Source organism: Corylus avellana, chromosome 2 (assembly GCF_965113065.1).
Source record: "Corylus avellana chromosome 2, dhCorAvel1.hap1.2, whole genome shotgun sequence".
Taxonomy (NCBI): Eukaryota; Viridiplantae; Streptophyta; class Magnoliopsida; order Fagales; family Betulaceae; genus Corylus; species Corylus avellana.
This window is the reverse complement of record NC_142491.1, coordinates 30,269,791-30,287,864: the sequence shown is the minus strand read 5'-3', so window position 1 is coordinate 30,287,864 and position 18,074 is coordinate 30,269,791. Positions and strand designations below refer to the sequence as shown.

At 37.5% G+C, this 18,074-nt stretch overlaps 2 protein-coding genes across 5 annotated transcripts in view; one reads left to right on the top strand and one right to left on the bottom strand.

The window, feature by feature from the left end:
- Positions 1–5,575: 5,575 nt before the first annotated feature.
- On the bottom strand, positions 5,576–7,946 carry LOC148587604 (uncharacterized). The gene is made up of 4 exons (XM_088512717.1): positions 7,002–7,946; positions 5,935–6,902; positions 5,783–5,854; positions 5,576–5,698 (listed from the first exon to the last, which is right to left on the bottom strand). Exons 2-4 carry the CDS (start codon positions 6,736–6,738, stop codon positions 5,576–5,578), a joined length of 999 nt encoding a protein of 332 aa, XP_088368843.1. The 5' UTR covers positions 6,739–6,902; positions 7,002–7,946.
- Positions 7,947–11,658: 3,712 nt separating this feature from the next.
- NTH2 (endonuclease III 2) overlaps positions 11,659–18,074 on the top strand; it is a 37,539-nt gene continuing 31,123 nt past the window's right edge. For 2 of the 4 annotated variants that reach the window (XM_059576526.2, XM_059576543.2), the window contains exons 1-3: positions 11,659–11,818; positions 11,962–12,086; positions 13,358–13,421. In XM_059576526.2, the coding sequence (XP_059432509.2) occupies positions 11,659–11,818; positions 11,962–12,086; positions 13,358–13,421 (349 nt within the window). Of the gene's footprint in view, positions 11,819–11,961; positions 12,087–13,343; positions 13,422–18,074 lie in introns of those variants that run through there. The other 2 variants (XM_059576534.2, XM_059576551.2) reach the window with 2 other exon arrangements.

Here is an 18,074-nt window from a genome sequence, read left to right as displayed (position 1 = left end):
GTTTCCCGTCAGGAGCGCCGTCAGAACGGGACATGTAACAGGAAGTTTTTGTTTCCCCATCAAAAGTCGCGTCAGAACAAGACATGTAACGGGAGGCTACTGATTCCTCGTCAGGAACCTCGTCAGAACGGTACATGTAATGAGAAGCTACTGGTTCCTCGTCAGGAACCTCGTTAGGATGGGACATGTAACGGGCGGTTATTGTTTCCTCGTCAGAACGGGACATGTGACGGGAACAAAGTTGAAGCTACTGTTTTCGTTTGAGGATGTGTTATGACGTGCTCATGTTGGGTATTTAGATATACTTTTTACTCTTTGCATTCTAACGAGGATTAACTTCCGTTATGACGGGAATGGCTCAAAATACAGATTTTGGCCTTCCCGTTAGAACGGAAAAAAATCTACGTTAAGACGGAAATAAGTAAAATTTCAAATCTATAAATACCTGTCTCATTTTCTGCAGAACTCTTTGAACTTCTCAATTTCCATTTATGCTCTTCTGAGTTTGGAGGTTCCTGATGAAGAAAGGGTTGCTATTATCACTCTTAGAAGTGATGCCCTTCACCAGTGTTTGTACCAAGTGGAGTTCCTAAAAAGCTTGAAGCTTTCCACCACTTGGGGTTTTTGTTTTTGATTTCAAACCACACCATACACATCACTCAATCGCAAAGAAGTCTACCGAATGGTCGATAAGGAGATGCGCTGCATGAAGGTGGTCACGATGGAGACAAGTTGGTAAGCTTGTTGTTCTTACTAAATCTAGAGGTCTTCCAAGGAGTGAGTATCGTCTAGTCTGTAAATGTGAATCTTCATATAGTGATTTCCTAGATTTGGGCTATGGCACGCACCAAGGCTAGCGTAGCCTATTCATCTTCCTGACCCTGCACATGGCGGAGGGCTCAAATCGAGGCCCAAGAGGCCTTGGAGATGGAGCAGGATAACTCGATGGAGGAGTCTTCCCTGACTCACACCTCAGAGCACACCAACTTTGACACTTAGGCCAATACGAAGATAGATGACGATCTTGACTTGCTCTTCGACAACACTCGGTTTCAGGTTGTCAAGGCAAAGCGCCGATACGCTCTCCTCTATAACGAGCGTGGCCTCCTGGTGGAGCGTGGATCGCTGTTACTTGCCATTGCCCAGCAATCCTCTATAGGGTGGTCGCAAGCCACCCTAACACCCATTGGGGAGGCTTGCGGCCACCCCTAACCTCCCAACAGGGTGGCTTGCGGCCACCCCAAACCCACATGGGGCAGCCGCAAAGCTACCCTATGAGTGTTGGGGTGGCCAGGGGTGGTAGCCCCACTGTTGGCCACCCCTTCAATTTTTATTTTTTTATTTAAATTTGATTTTTTAATTAAATTACTATTTTAAAGTGATGTGGAAAAAAGCTGATGTGACAAAACAGTGAGTTTTGAGATTGAATGATAGATGTTAGAAATTTTGAAGAAAATGTAACGAAATGGCTTATGACATTTTTCGATTGATTTAGGGACTAAAAATTCAAAAAAAAATTCAAGATCTTTTTTGTTTTCACGCGTTGACTCAGGGATTTATTAAAAACTTTCCTCAAATTCAAAATGGTAACTTATATATAAAAAAAAAAAAAAAAAATCAAATGGTACCTGCCAATATATATTTTTTTTATAAGAAAAACACTAACAAAATATCCAAATTATGTTAAAATAAGAGAAATGATTGAGACACAACTTTGGCCAAATTTTTCTCTCATGTGGTCTTTTTTTTTAAAATAAAATAGAAAATAAAAAAATTTCCTAAAGTAATAACATACTGGTCCTTTTTTTAAAAAAAAAATCATTTTTTTTTAAATGATGATTATTCCGAAGAAAAAGACATCTATTTTAAAAAAAATAAAATTAAAAAAATCACATAGAAAGTTATTACTTCTTCAGTGATATATATATATATATATAAAGGAAAAAATATAAAATACCCCCTAAACTACTAGCTATTTGTAATTTAGCCCCCCAATGTTCAAAATGTAATAAAGTAGCCCCCAAACTACGAACTAGTTACAATTTGACCACTCCGTTAGTTAACACCGTCAAAATGGATGGGAAATACAAAACGATGTCGTTTTGTTGAGGTTAAGTTACTAAAATACAATTTTTTTTTAAAAAAATCAAATTAAAAACAAATCCGACTAAACGTTGTCGTTTTGCTTTCAAAAGAATCTATTGCACGACAACATATCGTACTTCCGTCCATACTGTTTCTCACTTCGTTTTCTTCATCTTCTATATTCCAGTTCATCACTTCCAGCTCAAAACGTTCTCCTCTCCGACTCATAGCTCGTCAACGATGGTTTTCAAAATTAGGGGTTTTCGAAATAAGTTTCTTAGGGTTTATTTGTGAATCGCGGCCATTCAGTCTCTCGATTCCAGGTATCTCTCTATCCGTCTCTTCTATCTCTCATCTCTCGCCCTCTCTCTGTATTTCTATCTCTCATCTCTCTGTTTTTGTTTTCGTTTTTCCCTATTTGTATTTCTATCTCTCATCTCTCGGTTTGTTTTGGAAGAAGATAGGGTTTCATTTGATGTGTTTTGTGATTTGGTACTTATTTATTTGTGGGTCTTATATTGACATGTATTGTGATTTAGATTCGTTATTTCGGTCTCTGTTTCATATTGATTTCGGGTGATTGTGGTTGATGAAGCTAAAATCAATTTGGGTATTTGTTTCGGTGATTGAAGGGTTGATTAGGTGTTCTTGTTCAGTTGTAGTTGATTAATTGATTGCAAATTTTGGGGTTTGATTTTGGAGGTTTTGTGGTTGAATTGAAATGTTCTGGGCTGTCAAACCAATTGGGTTTCGAGAGGAGTTTTGATTTGGTGATTTTTGGGGGATGGCCGAAAACCTCAAATCTTCAGCCATAATGCTATGGGAGAGATTGGAGAGGATATTGATATGGGAATATATACTTTGAAAATATATATATCCAGTAATGAGCCTTTTTGGTGCAGTGGTATATATTAGATTGAAGACACCAAGAGAGTTTTGGTTGTAATGTCTTGCTTAGCATTCAGACTTAGTTCAATATATATAGGAGGACGTACAACTAGGTAGCAGCTGTACACCCAGGAAATAAGCCTTGAATTAAGGAGGATTGAGGCCCCATGTTTCCTGTGATAGGTGACATTGTTTTCTCTTGAAGTCCGGTTGTCTCACACAACCGTAATAGCTCCTTAGAATCTGGTTGTTGGGTTGATCTTCAATTATCAGCTTACTATACCATGTAAAATATAGAGAAAGGGGAAGAAAGTTTGTAAAGAAAGAAGAAAAAGGGAAGAAAGAAAAGAACACAAAGACAAAATATAAGACTACATTTTTGTCTACATTAGATTCGGTAATTTGAATGTTAGAGAACAATATATAGGCATATGAAGGGAACGCATCCCATAGATCATGGAGGAGGAAATCATGGGATTATTGACTTGCTTGGATATGCTTGACTTGATCAGATTTTATCTTCTAATAGTCTCCTACAAAATTGATGGTAAGAACTTCTTTCAGTTTGATAAACAAAAAGTAATTGACAGTTTATAGTCAAACTCATAGATCAAAGAGTAAATAGTTGATTTTGTGGGATCCATCAGAGCTATGTTAGAACCAGATAGTTCATTTATATGTTTATTGATTAGTTCATCTTTTCTAGGTATTATCTTCCGACGAAATAGAGTTTTTCTTAAATTTCTTAGTCTAAAACTAAAAGCACGCGGTTTTGGTTTAAATTTTTTTATTTTTATTAGGCTGATTTAACTCGAGTTGGATTAAACCAGAGAAATCCATATTATTTACCCATATTTTGCTATTCCGTAGCATTACTCAACTTCTATCGACTTAGACAAAAACAAGGAAATTAGAACAAAAAATTGCTGTTAAGACTCACAGAAACAATACTATATTCTTCTTTTTATTTATTTTTTTGAACTTCTATCGACTTAGACAAAAACAAGGAAATAAAAACAAAACAAAAATTATGTCAAGGAAATAAGCATTCTAAGCCAAGGTTCATTTCTTCATATTTTGTTGCCTTAATAACACAATACAGGTAGCAGCGAACAAGAAAAAGGAAATGCAATGCCGTTTTGTGTTTGGCTCAACTTATGGAATATAAAAAGAGTACCAAACTTCTGAACAAACGATTTATGCCTATACTAATTTAGTTTCTTGCTTTGATCCTTTTGGTTTGATGATTGCAGAAATCAAAAAAAGATGCAGCAATTAAAAGGCATATGAGGTTTGGTTTTATAGTGAGAGTGGCTTGTATTTTGAAGTTTGGTTTTAGAGTGAGAGTTTTGAATGTAATTATAAGACTTGTATTTTGCGAGGAATTGTAATTTATTGGGAGCAATTGAGATTGTATTTGAATAAATTTTTGATTCAAAATATATATTATGGGATTGTATAGATTGAATTTGGATTTGTTATCTATTTTTCAAACAGGAAAAAAAAAATAAAACACAATTAAAAGGCATATGAGAAAGAAAATAAATATATGTTATGGGATTGTAGTGAAAACTACCACATATATGCTGTTAAGATTTTGGACGGCTCAGATTTAATCTATGCCTTTTTAACTCAAAAACTCACGTCGTTTGACCAAACAATAAACGTCTCTTTTATTTTGTGATATTTTCTTCCATCAAACAAAGCAAACCTCTATTTGCTACTAGAAACGTCTCCTTTGATTTGCAATGGGAATTGTTGGCATGCTGTGGTTTCCAATCAAAGATAGAGCAAAACATGTCTTATTCTTCTAGTCTCTCCCTCCCTTATATTTGTGAGATTTTTATTATGCGATGATATATATATATATATATATATATATATATATATATATATAAAGACTGTTCTTTACTGCCTTTTGGCACTTAGAACACGATTCATGCCAAATGTTGTTGGAAATTTTTTCTCTCTCACTGGTCTGGTTACTAAATTTGAAAGCTCATGGGCATACATCTTCCTTTGGACATCTTTCTCCATTGTCTGAAGAAGAGAAGCAGGAGGTTGTGTTTGAATTTAAATTTAAACATGTTTTGTTTTGTGTACTCCTATTGTTTTTACTTTGATTGGAAATAGATGTTTTATTTTGTTTTACAGAAAAAAGAAAAAAAATATACGGCGTGAGTTTTTGAATTAAAAAGGCATGGATTAAATCTGAGCCGTCCAAAATCTTAACAGCATATATGCGGTAGTTTTCACTACCGCATCGAAGTTGGATCCATGTAGTTTAACGACTTTTATATCTCTCTTGACCAAAACGCAAGTCTCCTCAATGAGACCAGCTCTTCCATAAAGGTCAACAAAAACACAAGTTAATATCTCAATAACACAAGTTAACAAAAACACATTCAAAATAACCAATTGTTGCTTTCACAAGGTAAATGTGTCTTCCATTAACCATTTATATTACACATCGAACATGACAAATTGTTGCTCTTACAATCCCTTTCTTTGGATCTAATATTTTTGCCAATCCGGCTTCTTCCTTTTTTTCTTGTTAGCCTCCATTACTACAATTCCCTTATCCACGGTTGGTACAATAGTTTTACCTCTTCTGGAAGGCGTTGATGTACATGGAGTAGTTAGCCCCAATTGTGGTTGAGGAGGCTGAGAAGATCCAATTGGTTGAACAGACCCTTCTGGTTGATGCATTAGTAGCTTGTGAAATCTGCAAAGATGATGTAAACCTGGTAAATCGAATGTAAAGAAGTTATGGTAATGAGTAATGACATATTAATAGTTTGGAACTTACTGTTTCGGCATCAGTGGTTGGCTGGGGAGTTGGGATTTGACCATGTAAACTTGTACCACTACCATCTTGTACCTATGACAACAAAATTGTTACACATTAACATATTATAACCAAAAAAAAAAAAACATGACAAAGCTCTAGAAGTAGCTCACCTCATGTTGTCTTGCACTACTGCTTTCTCCCCTGTAATTCACTGTCTTTCTTCTATTATGTGGACATATTCTGCTATTGTGTCCAATCCCTCTGCATTTAGTGCATCTCATCCTAACTCCACCATTCCTCACACGATATTGATTAACAAGCTCTTCCGGACCCCTTGTCCTTAATTTTCTAGGCCTCCTTGGTTGTATTCTACGTAGGGGAGGGTCCATATGGTCGTAGTTTGTCTTCACCCATTGGTCATCTCCAAGCATTGGATAAACAATTTCATCATATGCTTTTTTATACATCTCAACAGTATACCAATCATCTACATAATCTTCGGGGTCTACATTAAAAAACCAAATTGTAGACATTGCATGTGCACATGGCATTCCTGTCAAGTCCCATTGTCTACAGCCACCAGTTCTCCTCAACAAATTTACAACATACTGCTTGTTATTGTGTGTCACTTCATATAACCCAACCCCAGCATATGTGCTGTAGCAATGCCCAGCAACCTGTCCAATTTCATCAAAGTTTGCAACAATCCTTGGACAAAGCCTACCAGTCATGGTGCGGATGTCATCCCTCTTTGTTTGATATCTCTTCATCAACTTCTTCCTTATCATCTCCAGCATGGATATGATGGGCAGGTCACACGCCTCCTTAATGTAAGCATTGAAGCACTCGCACAGGTTGTTCACAAGTAGATCACACTTGGGGAATGTATTGAACCAAGCCTTGGACCATGAGCTTGGGTCAATCTTTGACAAATAGTTGTATGCATCTTGGCTTATAAGCTTCAATTCATCCATTTCCTTATGGAATTTAGCTTCAGTGTATGTTGCAGCCGCAGCCCATAACTTGTCCCTCAATGCAAGACCACGATGACCCACGTCTCTGTAGTTCGCATACAAATGCCTTACACAAAACCATGGTCACCCCCGGGAAGCACCACATCAAAAGCTGGTTGCAGCCCCTACAGTCGGTCACAATAATAAAAAAAAAATTGGTTATCTTTTGATGAAAACAACAAAAAACAAAAACAAAGAAACATAATGAACTTAAAATATATTACCTTTTGACGATCAGAAATAAATGTCCATCCTTGTGCAGGAGAGATGCCAAGATCTGATAGCAAAGTCTTAAGAAACCATATTCAACTGTCTTTGGTTTCTGCCTTAACAACTGCAAGTGCCACTGGGTACATATTATTATTGCCATCCCTCGAAATGGCAGGCAAAAGTTGTCCCATATAAGTCCCATTCAAAAAACATCCATCTAACCCAATGATAGGCCTATAACCAGCTCAAAAACCTTTCTTCATGGCAACAAAAGAGAAATACAACCTATGGAAACATGCTGGATGGTTAGGAAAAGGTCTATCAACCTTCATCATCACACAACTACCTCGGTTCGTTTGTCTAATTGTCTCACAATAATCTCAAAGCCTATAGTATTGAAACTTTTCTTTGCCCTGAATCATTTCCTTTGCAATTCTTCTAGCCCTATACATTTGCCAATTATTAACATCAACACCCCACTTATCTTTGACTTCCCCAAGAATTGCCTTCAACAGCATGTTAAGTTGTGCTCTAAACTTGTCAATCAGTTTATCAGCAATCCAGGATGATTTCACAGTCGAATTCCTATGCTTCCTTGTACAAGTGTGTTTGGCCTGTATTGATCTAATTTCAAATGACTCCTCATCTTTACATTTACAACTGTAAACCCGATACCTACAACCTGGATCCCTACATACCACAATACATTTGGCCATGTAATTCTTTTTAAACCTTATATCCTTCCCATTTCTTATATCGTTCTCTCTAATAGCTTCTCTAAAGACTTTGATTGAGGGAAATCTTTGTCTATTACTCAACTGTGGGTTGTACATGTCAGTTTGTTGAAACTCTGGTCGCTTAGTTACACATGTGGCAAGAGAATCAACCTCATTCTCCTCATCACTTCTGGGAGGGGATACAAGAATGTCACCTCGTGCCATGTTTGATTATGCATCATCATCATTAACCTCATCACCATAGCATTCTCCCATTCCACTAACTTGTATTATTGTTCTCTCTGCATTTACATTTTGATTATCACCATCCGCCTCCTCATCATTCTCCTCCTCATCATCATTATCCTCCTCCCCATCCTCACCCCCATTACCATCCTCATCACCCTGAACACCACAACTATGTTTGCCAAGAGAATGGCCTGGCACTGTAGCTGGAACGGCACTGTTCCAGCTACAGTGCCAACTGACACGTGGCAACTTTTTCATCTTAATTTTTTTTTTTTTTTTAAAGCAAAATATTAAAAAAAAAAAAAAAAAAGAAAACAGAGGGGAAAGATGGGGTGGGGGTGGCCAAAACCACCCCCAGCCCCTTGGGGGTGGTCCGGCCACCCCCAAATGCACTGGTTCCCTTCTTTTTTTTTTTTTTTTTTTTGGCCAAGGGGGTGGCCGGACCACCCCCTTGGCCACGGGGGTGGTTCGACCACCCCCAGATCGGCCAGGGGTGGCTCAGCCACCCCCTTGGCCAAAAATGGGGTGGTCCGGCCACCCCATTTTGGCCAAGGGGTGGCTGGAACCACCCCAGCGTTCCCCCCACTTTTTTTTTTTTTTTTTTTAATATTTTGATTTTTAAAAAAAAAAGAGATAAAAAATCAATTTCTGCTGCCACGTGTCAGTTGGCACTGTAGCTGGAACAGTGCCGTTCCAGCTACAGTGCCGGGCCTGGCTCTTCCCAAACATAGCTCACCATCCTCAACAATGTCCCCTTCCATGGATGGCCTAGGAAGGTTGTTATCTTCATCAAACAAGTCCGGTTCTAACATCTCTTCCCAATAAGGATCATCTCGATCAATCCTACTATTTTCACCATATTCACCATCATTATCATCATTATCGTCTTCATATTCATCATCATTAACTCTAGGCTCGTCAAATGAAACAAGGTACAACGTTATAACTAGTGCCCCTACATGTGTATCAACCATTTCCAACACATTATAGTCAGATGAAATTAATTTCAGACCACTCTGGATACTACAACCTGGGTGTACGTAATACACAAGATCCCCTGACTTGTATCCATATTTTTTTACTATACCCTCAATCTCAAAAAATGACAACTTATCCTCGTCAAACTTCTCATCATACACATCTACCCCACCCCCCACGTATCCGCATGTAAACCCCCTATTAATCTTACCACCGTAATGCACTTCAAATACAAACTCTCGTGTAGTCATCCTAAACAATCAAAGAAATAAAGAAAATTAACAACTCAATAAAATATTATATATATATATATATTTCATTAAAACCCATCAATTCATTTACTAAAACTTCCTTTGTGCATGCGTCAGACACCATCAAAATTTTGTGACTTCATATATATATATATGCTAGCTTCGAGAAATACATCATATGTATTATAATTGGCAAAGAGGGACATCTATATTCATTGTTTGCTCTTTATGAAGTCACTAAATTTTGATGGTGTCTGATGACAAGCACAAATGGAGTTTTAGTAAATGAATTGATGGGTTTTAATGAAATAAAGTAGTATTTAATTCACGTACGGAACCACAAAAAAAAGGGAAAACTATACCTACCCATCGACCCCTATGCGTGAAACACATAAGACAATAAGCAGAACCAAAACCCCCCAAAAAATATACTGAAAATAACAAAAAATAAAGGGACCCACATCATTTTCCTTTCACCATAAAATCAATTTCCCTTCACCCAAATCAAAACATCAATAAAGAGAACCTAAACCCATCGAGAAAGAACTCCACAAACCCTAAAAAATAGGAAAATTCAATTAAATTTAGTGTTAAACCTTCAGTAGCCGAAATCTTGAAAGGAAGACATCTTTTCCCCCACGACTTATATGTTTTTTGCGAGTTTAATGGGTTGGCTAAATAAATTGCAGGTGAGGCGAAGTGCGTCACAAACTAAAATCTGCTAGAAGGGGCTCTTTCGTTTGCTGAAATCTGTTGAAATCTGAAGGAGTTGGCCTATTGAAATCAAACTGAAATCTTGAAAGGAACAAATTGCACGTGAAAGGAACAAGTTGCTAACGAAAAAGATCCAATACCTGCTGGACGAGGGGTTCTTTTTGCTGGACGGGGGTTATTTGTTGGACGGGGTTCTTTGCTTGAGAAAGAAATCAACACGACAACGTTTTGTGGAAGGGGTTTTGTTGCTTGAAAGCAAAACGACAACGTTTAGTGGGCTCTTTTTTTTTTTTTTTTTTTTTTAAAAAAAAAAAAATTTGACGGCGTGATGAATTGAAATCTTGAAAGGAACAAATTGCACATGAAAGAAACAAGTCGCTGATGAAGAAGAGGAAGTAGCTGCTGGACGGGGGGGTTATTTATTGGAAAACTTGAAGCCGTGCAACATATATATCCTTCTACATAAGCGGTAAAATCTGGGCTAGCTTCAAGATCTACACACCTAGAAATTCCAGAACAAGAACAAACTCAGCAGGGACCACCAAAAGCACTACAATCCCCAATAAGAGATTCTTGTGAAATTCTTTAAGAGGGATACAGTTCACCAAATTCTCAAAAGGTGAAGTCCACGGCAAAACTTGATCAAGCGACTCTAAATAAGAAACGGGGTTCTTTGCTTGAGAAAAAAATCAACACGACAACGTTTTGTGGAAGGGGGTTTGTTGCTTGAAAGACAACGTTTAGTGGTTTTTTTTTTTTTTTTTTTTTTTTTTTTTTTAATTTGATTTTTTTTAAAAAGGGTATTTTAGTAACTTTACCCCAACAAAACAACTTCATTTTGCATTTTCCATCCATTTTGACAGTGCTACTTAACGGAGTGGCCAAATTACAATTAGTTGGTAGTTTTGGGGCTACTTTATTACATTTTAAACATTGGGGGGCTAAATTACAAATGACTGGTAGTTTGAGGGCCATTTTATATTTTTCCTTATATATAAATGATCACAAAGTTTTTTCTTTAACGTTTTCTTAAAATAATAAGGGTAATTATCTTTTGCTCCCATGAACTACAGTACCTTGACACTTTTTCCCATGAAGTACCAGCTATGACACCTGAGCCCATTAAATTACCATCTTATGACAAAAAGCCCCATTCTATTAGTCAAATGGGTTAAAATTGACGGTCAACGGTCATGTGCAAGTCATATGCCATTTAAATTTTTTTTTTCCACTTTTGCCCTCACTTCAGACCAAGAAAATGATGCTTATACTCTCTAAATATATTAACTTTATTTGTTTGAAGTGAGGGCAAAAGTGAAAGAAAAAAAATTTAAAATGACACATGACTTGCATATTACCGTTGACCGTCAATTTTAACCTATTTGACTGATGAAATGTGACTTTTTGTTATAAGATGGTAGTTTAATGGGATCAGGTGTCATAGTTAGTAGTTTCATAGGAAGAAAGTGTCCTGACATTGTACTTCAGATGGACAAAAGGTAATTACTCCCAAAATAATAATAATAAGCGTATTACGGCATTATGGTTCTGTCCCTCCAAAAACCCAAGGGTTTGTTTGATAACATTTTTTAGAACGTGTTTTTTGTATTTTAGTTGAAAAAGTGTTTTGATGTGACAAAAGGTGAAAGTAATTTTAAGTGTTTTGTAAATGTTTTGTGTTTGAAGTTGTTTGTTACTACCTTTGCTTTTTCTTTTAAAAAGTAAAGAAATTTTCCATAAAAACGTTATCAAACGAGACCCAAATGTCCCTTATTCTCTTCGGCTGTCGCTTTTTCACCGTTCCAGTTTCCGTTGGTTTTGAGCGAACCAGCTTATTCAGGAGCATGTCGAGACCCAAAACAAGATTCTCTTCCAAACCCCTCGAATCCAAAACTGAAATTCGCGCTTCAGAGCCAATCCCAGGTCATTGTGTGGACAAGAAAAGAAAAAAAAAGAACTTTCTCTCACAAAAATATAAACTTTGCCTCTCTTACGTACATTATTCATCCTATTCCAATGGAATCTCATTCCTATTTCACTGCTATTGATTTTTGGATAAACTCCAGGTTCTGAATCTTCTAATGGCACTTCTTCTGTACCAGAACTTCGAGTTTTTATGAGGAAAAAGAGAGTGAAAAGGACTATAGATGTTCAAGAAGAGGAGCATGAAGCCAAACCTCAAAACGGCAAAGTGAGAATATTACTTACTTTTTTAATTCAAACACTTTTTTTTAGTTGTTTGATATTTGATTCAGTATTTATGTGAAATGGGTTTGCTTTTTTTTTTTTTTTTTTTTTTTTTTTCCTTTTCAATGGGGTTAGTTTCCTTGTCAAACTGACTCTCCTTTTCGAAATATATTTTGGAAACAAACTCCTAGAAAATAGGAGGGAGTTGGCGCACAAATTAGGGCTTATTTTGAAAAAGAAAAATCTTTCCTTCTTTGGAAGATAAGGCTGGCCAGATTCTCCTAGTTTTTTTTGGTTTAACACTATTTTAGATCCTTTATAAGCCGTTTTCAGTCTAACAAATTCATCTAGGAAACAAACGAAATTTAAAATAATTAAACAAACAAATTACCACTCAATAAAAGAAATAACAAAGACAGCAAACAAACACCACAGAATTACCCTAGGATGGATCTAAGGTGTTACAAGTGATAAGTTGTTATTTGCTGTAAATATGTTTCTGACCAATTAAGTGTCCCTTCTGAAATGTATGAAGTGGGAGGTCTTCTAATAATTGCATTCGATGATAATGAAATGACTTAAGTTGAAGGCACTGCAAGTCCAAGAGAAAGGCCTAAAGGAATGTGGATTAAAATTGTTGCAAAGCTTGTCTCCTCTGATATAGCACAATGTACTGACTTTAGAGCAAAATGGAAGATATAATGTAGCTCAACCAAACCAGTCTAGTGTCCTTTTTTCCTTTCTAATATCTTCTAAAGGTGATCTGTGCATGTAGATAGTATTTGTCTTGAGTGATAACATTTTCCAATAATAATGCCCTGAGTGAGAATATGATTCCAAATTGTTTCAAATTTTTGAAATCTTTTATTTTCTTTGCCTTACAGTTAATTTTGCTTTGTCTCTTCAGAAATTGTGCAACGCAACTTTACTAAGCCTTAATCCAACTATTCTATAAAACATTTTCTATAAATTAAATGAACAGATGGAGCCTATTTTCATTGCTTTGCAGCATGGTCATTTCATTCTTTTGGCTAGACGGCTATAGATTTTCTTGGTTATTTTGCTAGGCAGCTGAGGACCACTAGAGCTTGTTCTACTACTTGGTTTTCAACTTCGCTTAACTGCTTATACTGTGACAAAATTATTAACCACTTACAGAATGAGTGATGTACGGTTAAGCCCAATATTGAGCTTTGAATCTGCTTAATGCTAAAATTCTGAATAATAATCCTTAAAGAAGCGCTATTAATATCTTGATCAGCTTGGTCTATGCAGCTGTGTGGCCTACCAGACATTGAAGAATTTGCGTACAAAAGAGCGAATGGATCTTTTCGGTTGAGTAAGTACCTCTTTTTCCAATCCTTACATTTGATTTTCTTGAGTCCTGTATAACAGATGATGTTTTATGCTATCTTGTGAGCATGAACTCCTGCTTACAGAGGAAGATAGAGATGTAGCTTGATGACCGTTTGTATCCATTTAAGTTGATTGTATTCAGCATAGTTTCAACAAAAGAAAAGAAAAGAAAGAGACTTTGGAAAGATATTTGATGACCTGCTATTTAGTTACATGATTGATTTTTTTTTTGGTTAAATTTTATAAAAAGTGTAGGCACCCCTAAGCACACATGAAGTATACAAAAAGGATGCAAAACAGAAAAAAACAAAGAAAAGCAAGAAATCCCAAACACCAAACAACCCAACAAAAACCAGTCCACAAACCCTGAACAAGATTACATAACAAGAAGAGCCTTCTTGCTTTTGCCCCGGCTAGAGCCACGACTCCTAGCTTCAAAGTTGATCGAGCACTCTAAGTTCTTCAACTCCTGTTACATGATTGATGCTTAATTGGCTAGCTGTTTGTTTATGAGCTATTTCCCTAATGTGATATAATAAATAGTCAAGGCAGTTTGTCATAATCTTGAATTCATTGATAATTCCAGCTTGATGACCAAGTTGGAATTGTTATTGAAAGTTTCCATGTCTGAGAAATTTAATACCTGAAGTGCCACAGGGATTTATCCATTGTTTAATATGAAGATCAACTCAGAGTTTATCTAGTTGCTAGGAAGTTGACTCAGTCATGTCAAATGAGTGGTGTTGCAAGTGAAGTTATTAAAGGAGGGAATTATGATGGGGAGATAAGGGAACAAAAAGAAATGATAGGTGTTACAGTAAACAATTGAAGAATACCCACACAAACACATATATGTATTTGTTTTGAGTGTATGTGTGTGTGTATTATTTTTTCTCTTACTTATCCAAAAAAAAAAAAAAAACTTGTTTCTCTTGTTAAGTAAAGGGCAGTGGGGATAATGTTTTGGCACAATATATGTATATATTTTGTGTGTGAATATTCTTTTTTCTTTTGTTAAGTAAACAGCAGCGGGGGTAATGTTTTGGCTTTTGCAGATAGGGGTTTACCTTAATTAGAAGAGTATTGAAAAAAGAAAAAAAGAAGAAGATTGTATTTAGAGGTCAAGGGAGGGTGGCATATACTGGCTGTTTTGAGTAAGCTGAACTTTTCTTATATTTTTATTAATTTGCATATCACTTTGTTTAAGCCTTACATTCTCCAGATTTACGACGTGTACAATATGAATTGCATAGACTTGGGCAAAATCTCTTAGGTGTGGCATGGTTTGCATTTTGAAAACAATAAATTTTCTTTATAAATTACAATTGCAGTTGATTTTGCTTTTCTAAGTAATATAAACGCTTAAAAGTTGCTAGAAAGAAGAGCATCAATGCAACTTTTATTTCATTTATCCCTAAGAAAGTCAATTGGTCGAAGATTTGTTCTCTAATGCTAACTGGTGATTTGGGAGTAAGAAATCTGATTCTTCTTAACCTAGTTCTTCTGGGAAAATGGTTATGGCGTTATGCTATGAAGAGGGAGGCTTTGTGGAGATTGGCGGTGGTAACCAAGTATGATAGCATGAGTGGAAGTTGGTGCTCTAAGGAGGTAGTGGGGTGTGTGGAAATAAATAAGGACGGGGTGGAGGGTTTTTTCAAGATTTGTTAGATATGAAGTGGGAGATGGGCCCAAGATCAGGTTTTGACATCATTTGTGGGGTGGCACAGCCCTGAAAGCAACTTTTCCGAAATTGTTTAGCAATGCGCGATGTAAGGAGGCATGGGTTGCGGATCATGTGCAGTTTTCTAATGAAAATATTTAGTGGAATTTATCTTTTATTAGACCTATGTAGGATTGGGAGGTGGAATTGGTTACTGTGTTCTTGGATTTATGTACTCTCTCATATTGAGACAAAGTGGTGATAATATAATATGTTGGATCCCACCCAATAGGTGAAAGTTTGAAGTAAGGTCGTTTTATCATGCATTGTCTATTCCTGTTGGTTCTCCATTTCCCTATAAGAGTATCTAGAGAGTTAAGACTCATTCGAGAGTGGCGTTCTTTGTGTGGATAGTGGCATTAGGGAAGACATTGACTATGGATAATTCGAGGAAGAGGAAGTCCTAGTGGTGGATTGGTGTTGTATGTACAAAACGAGTGGGGAGTTCATAGATCATCTTCTTCTTCATTGTGAAGTGGCAAGAGAATTATGAGCTTTGATTCTTGGTGTAGAATGGGTCATGCCTAGAAGGGCAATAGAGTTGGCACATTGGAGAGGTAAAAAAAAAGTTGGAAAGTTGTAACATTTTAGAAGCTTGGAGGATGACACCTTTGTGCTTAATGTGGTGTATATCGAGAGAGCGGAATGCAAGGTGCTCTCTTGAGATTTCGGTAGAAGAGCTAAAGCATGTCATGTTCAAATCTCTTCATACATGGATAGCGGCATATGATAGCCCTTGTGTAAGCTGGATATGGAGAAGGCTTATGATCACATGAACTAGAAGTTTTTAATCTATTTGCTAAGGAGGTGGTTTTGGCGAGAAATGGTGTAAATGGATCGAGCATTGTATCTCGTCGGTGCTGTTTTCAGTGTTGACTAATGGCTCTTCCTCCGGATTCTTTGGGAGTTCGCGTGGGGTGAGACAAGGTGATCCTCTTTCGCCTTTTTTGTTCATCATGGTCATGGAGGCGTTCAGTAGGATGATTAATGCTTCCATCAATAGGGGTTTCATCAATGGCTTCTATGTGGGTGCTAGAGTGCCTGAGCGGGTAACTGTTTCTCACCTTCTCTTCGCTGATGATATGCTTGTTTTTTGTGGGGCTACTCCTGACCAAGTTAGATTTATTAAAGCTCTCCTTATTGGCTTTGAGGCGGTCTCAGGGTTAAAAGTAAACCGGGCCAAATCTGTCTTGGTCCCAGTCGGAGGTTCGGTGGTGACAGGGGAGTTGGCTGGTATCCTGGGTTGTGGCACTAGTTCTTTGCCCTTGAGGTATCTGGGTCTTCTGCTAGGGGCTTTGTTCAAGCTTTTGGCTATTTGGGATGATTTGTTGGAGAAGATTGCTAGAAGGTTGGCCCCTTGGAAGCGCTCGTATCTGTCCAAGGGGGCGAGACTCACTCTCATCAAGAGCACCTTATCCAATCTCCCCACCTATTTCCTGTCTCTGTTCCCCATTCCTGTTTCTGTGGCGAATCGCATTGAGAAGATCCAACGGGATTTTTTATAGGGGGGTCTCAATGACGAGCCTAAGTTACATTTAGTCAGTTGGAAAGAGGTTTGTTCTCCGATAGCTGAGGGTGGTCTAGGGATTCGAAGTTTGTGCCTTTTTAATCAAGCTCTTTTGGGGAAATGGTTATGGAGATTTGCAAATGAGGAAGAAGCTTGGTGGAGAAGTATTTTGGTGGCAAAGTATGGGGTGGATTGGGGTGGTTGGCGTTCTAAAGTTCCTCGTGGAACGCATGGGGTGGGGTTGTGGAAACACATTTGTAAGGGTTGGGGGTTGTTTCAGAGCCACTTTAGATTTGATCCTGGATTGGGGGTGAAAGTCAAATTTTGGGAGGATACTTGGTGTGGCGAGATGTCCCTCAAGGAAGCTTATCTCGGTCTTTTCAACATTGCTAGCAATAGGGATGCTTCCATTGCGGATATTCGGGAGTGTTCTAATGGTATGGTTCACTGGAATGTTACATTTACCCATAGAATTCATGATTGGGAGGAGATGGTCTTAGCCTCCCTCTTCTCGCTCTTGTATTCGTCTTCGATTCGTGGGGAAGGGGAGGATCGGATGTGGTGGACCCCTTCAAGAAAAGGGAAGTTTGAGGTTCGCTCTTTTTTTAGGATGCTTGTCTCAAAAGAGTCCAATCACTTTCCTCGGAAAAGTATTTGGCGCACTAAGGCTCCTATGAGAGTGGCCTTTTTTGCTTGGTCGGCTGCCCTTGGGAAATCTCTCACGTTGGATAATGTTCGGAAGAGAGGTATTGTGGTGATTAATTGTTGCTGTATGTGTGAAACGGATGGGGAGTCTGTGGATCATCTATTTCTTCATTGTGGGGTTGCGCGCAAGTTGTGGGAGGTTATTTTCTCTCGCTTCAATTTGTGTTGGGTTATGCCTAGAAGTGTCAAGGATTTGTTTGCCAGTTGGTGGTCGGGCGGGAGATCTAGTAGTGCAGTGGTTTGGAAGATGACTCTCCTTTGCCTGTTATGGTGCCTTTGGAAGGAGAGAAATGCGAGATGTTTCGAGGATTCGGCGAGGAACCTTGAGGACCTTGTTCATTTCTTTTTGTACACTCTCTTCACTTGGACTGTAGGCTGGCTTGCTCCTACAGTGATTAATTTTCCTAATTTCCTCTTTTTGTTCTCTTCTTCTCTCTCCCCAGCTTAGTCGCTCTCTTCTATACTTCCTGTGTACTTGGGTTGCGCCCCTCTGGGCTCTTTAATACATTATTACTTGTCAAAAAAAAAAAAAAAATGATAGCCCTTATTTTTCTAATTTTTCTCAATGTTTCGATTTTTGTTCTTTTTTTTTTTTTTTTGGGTTTCTCTTGTATACTTCTTGTTTATTAGGGTTGCACCTCTTTGTGCTTTTAATGAGATTCATTTACTTATTAAAAAAAAATGCCAGTAAATTATTAGTTCAT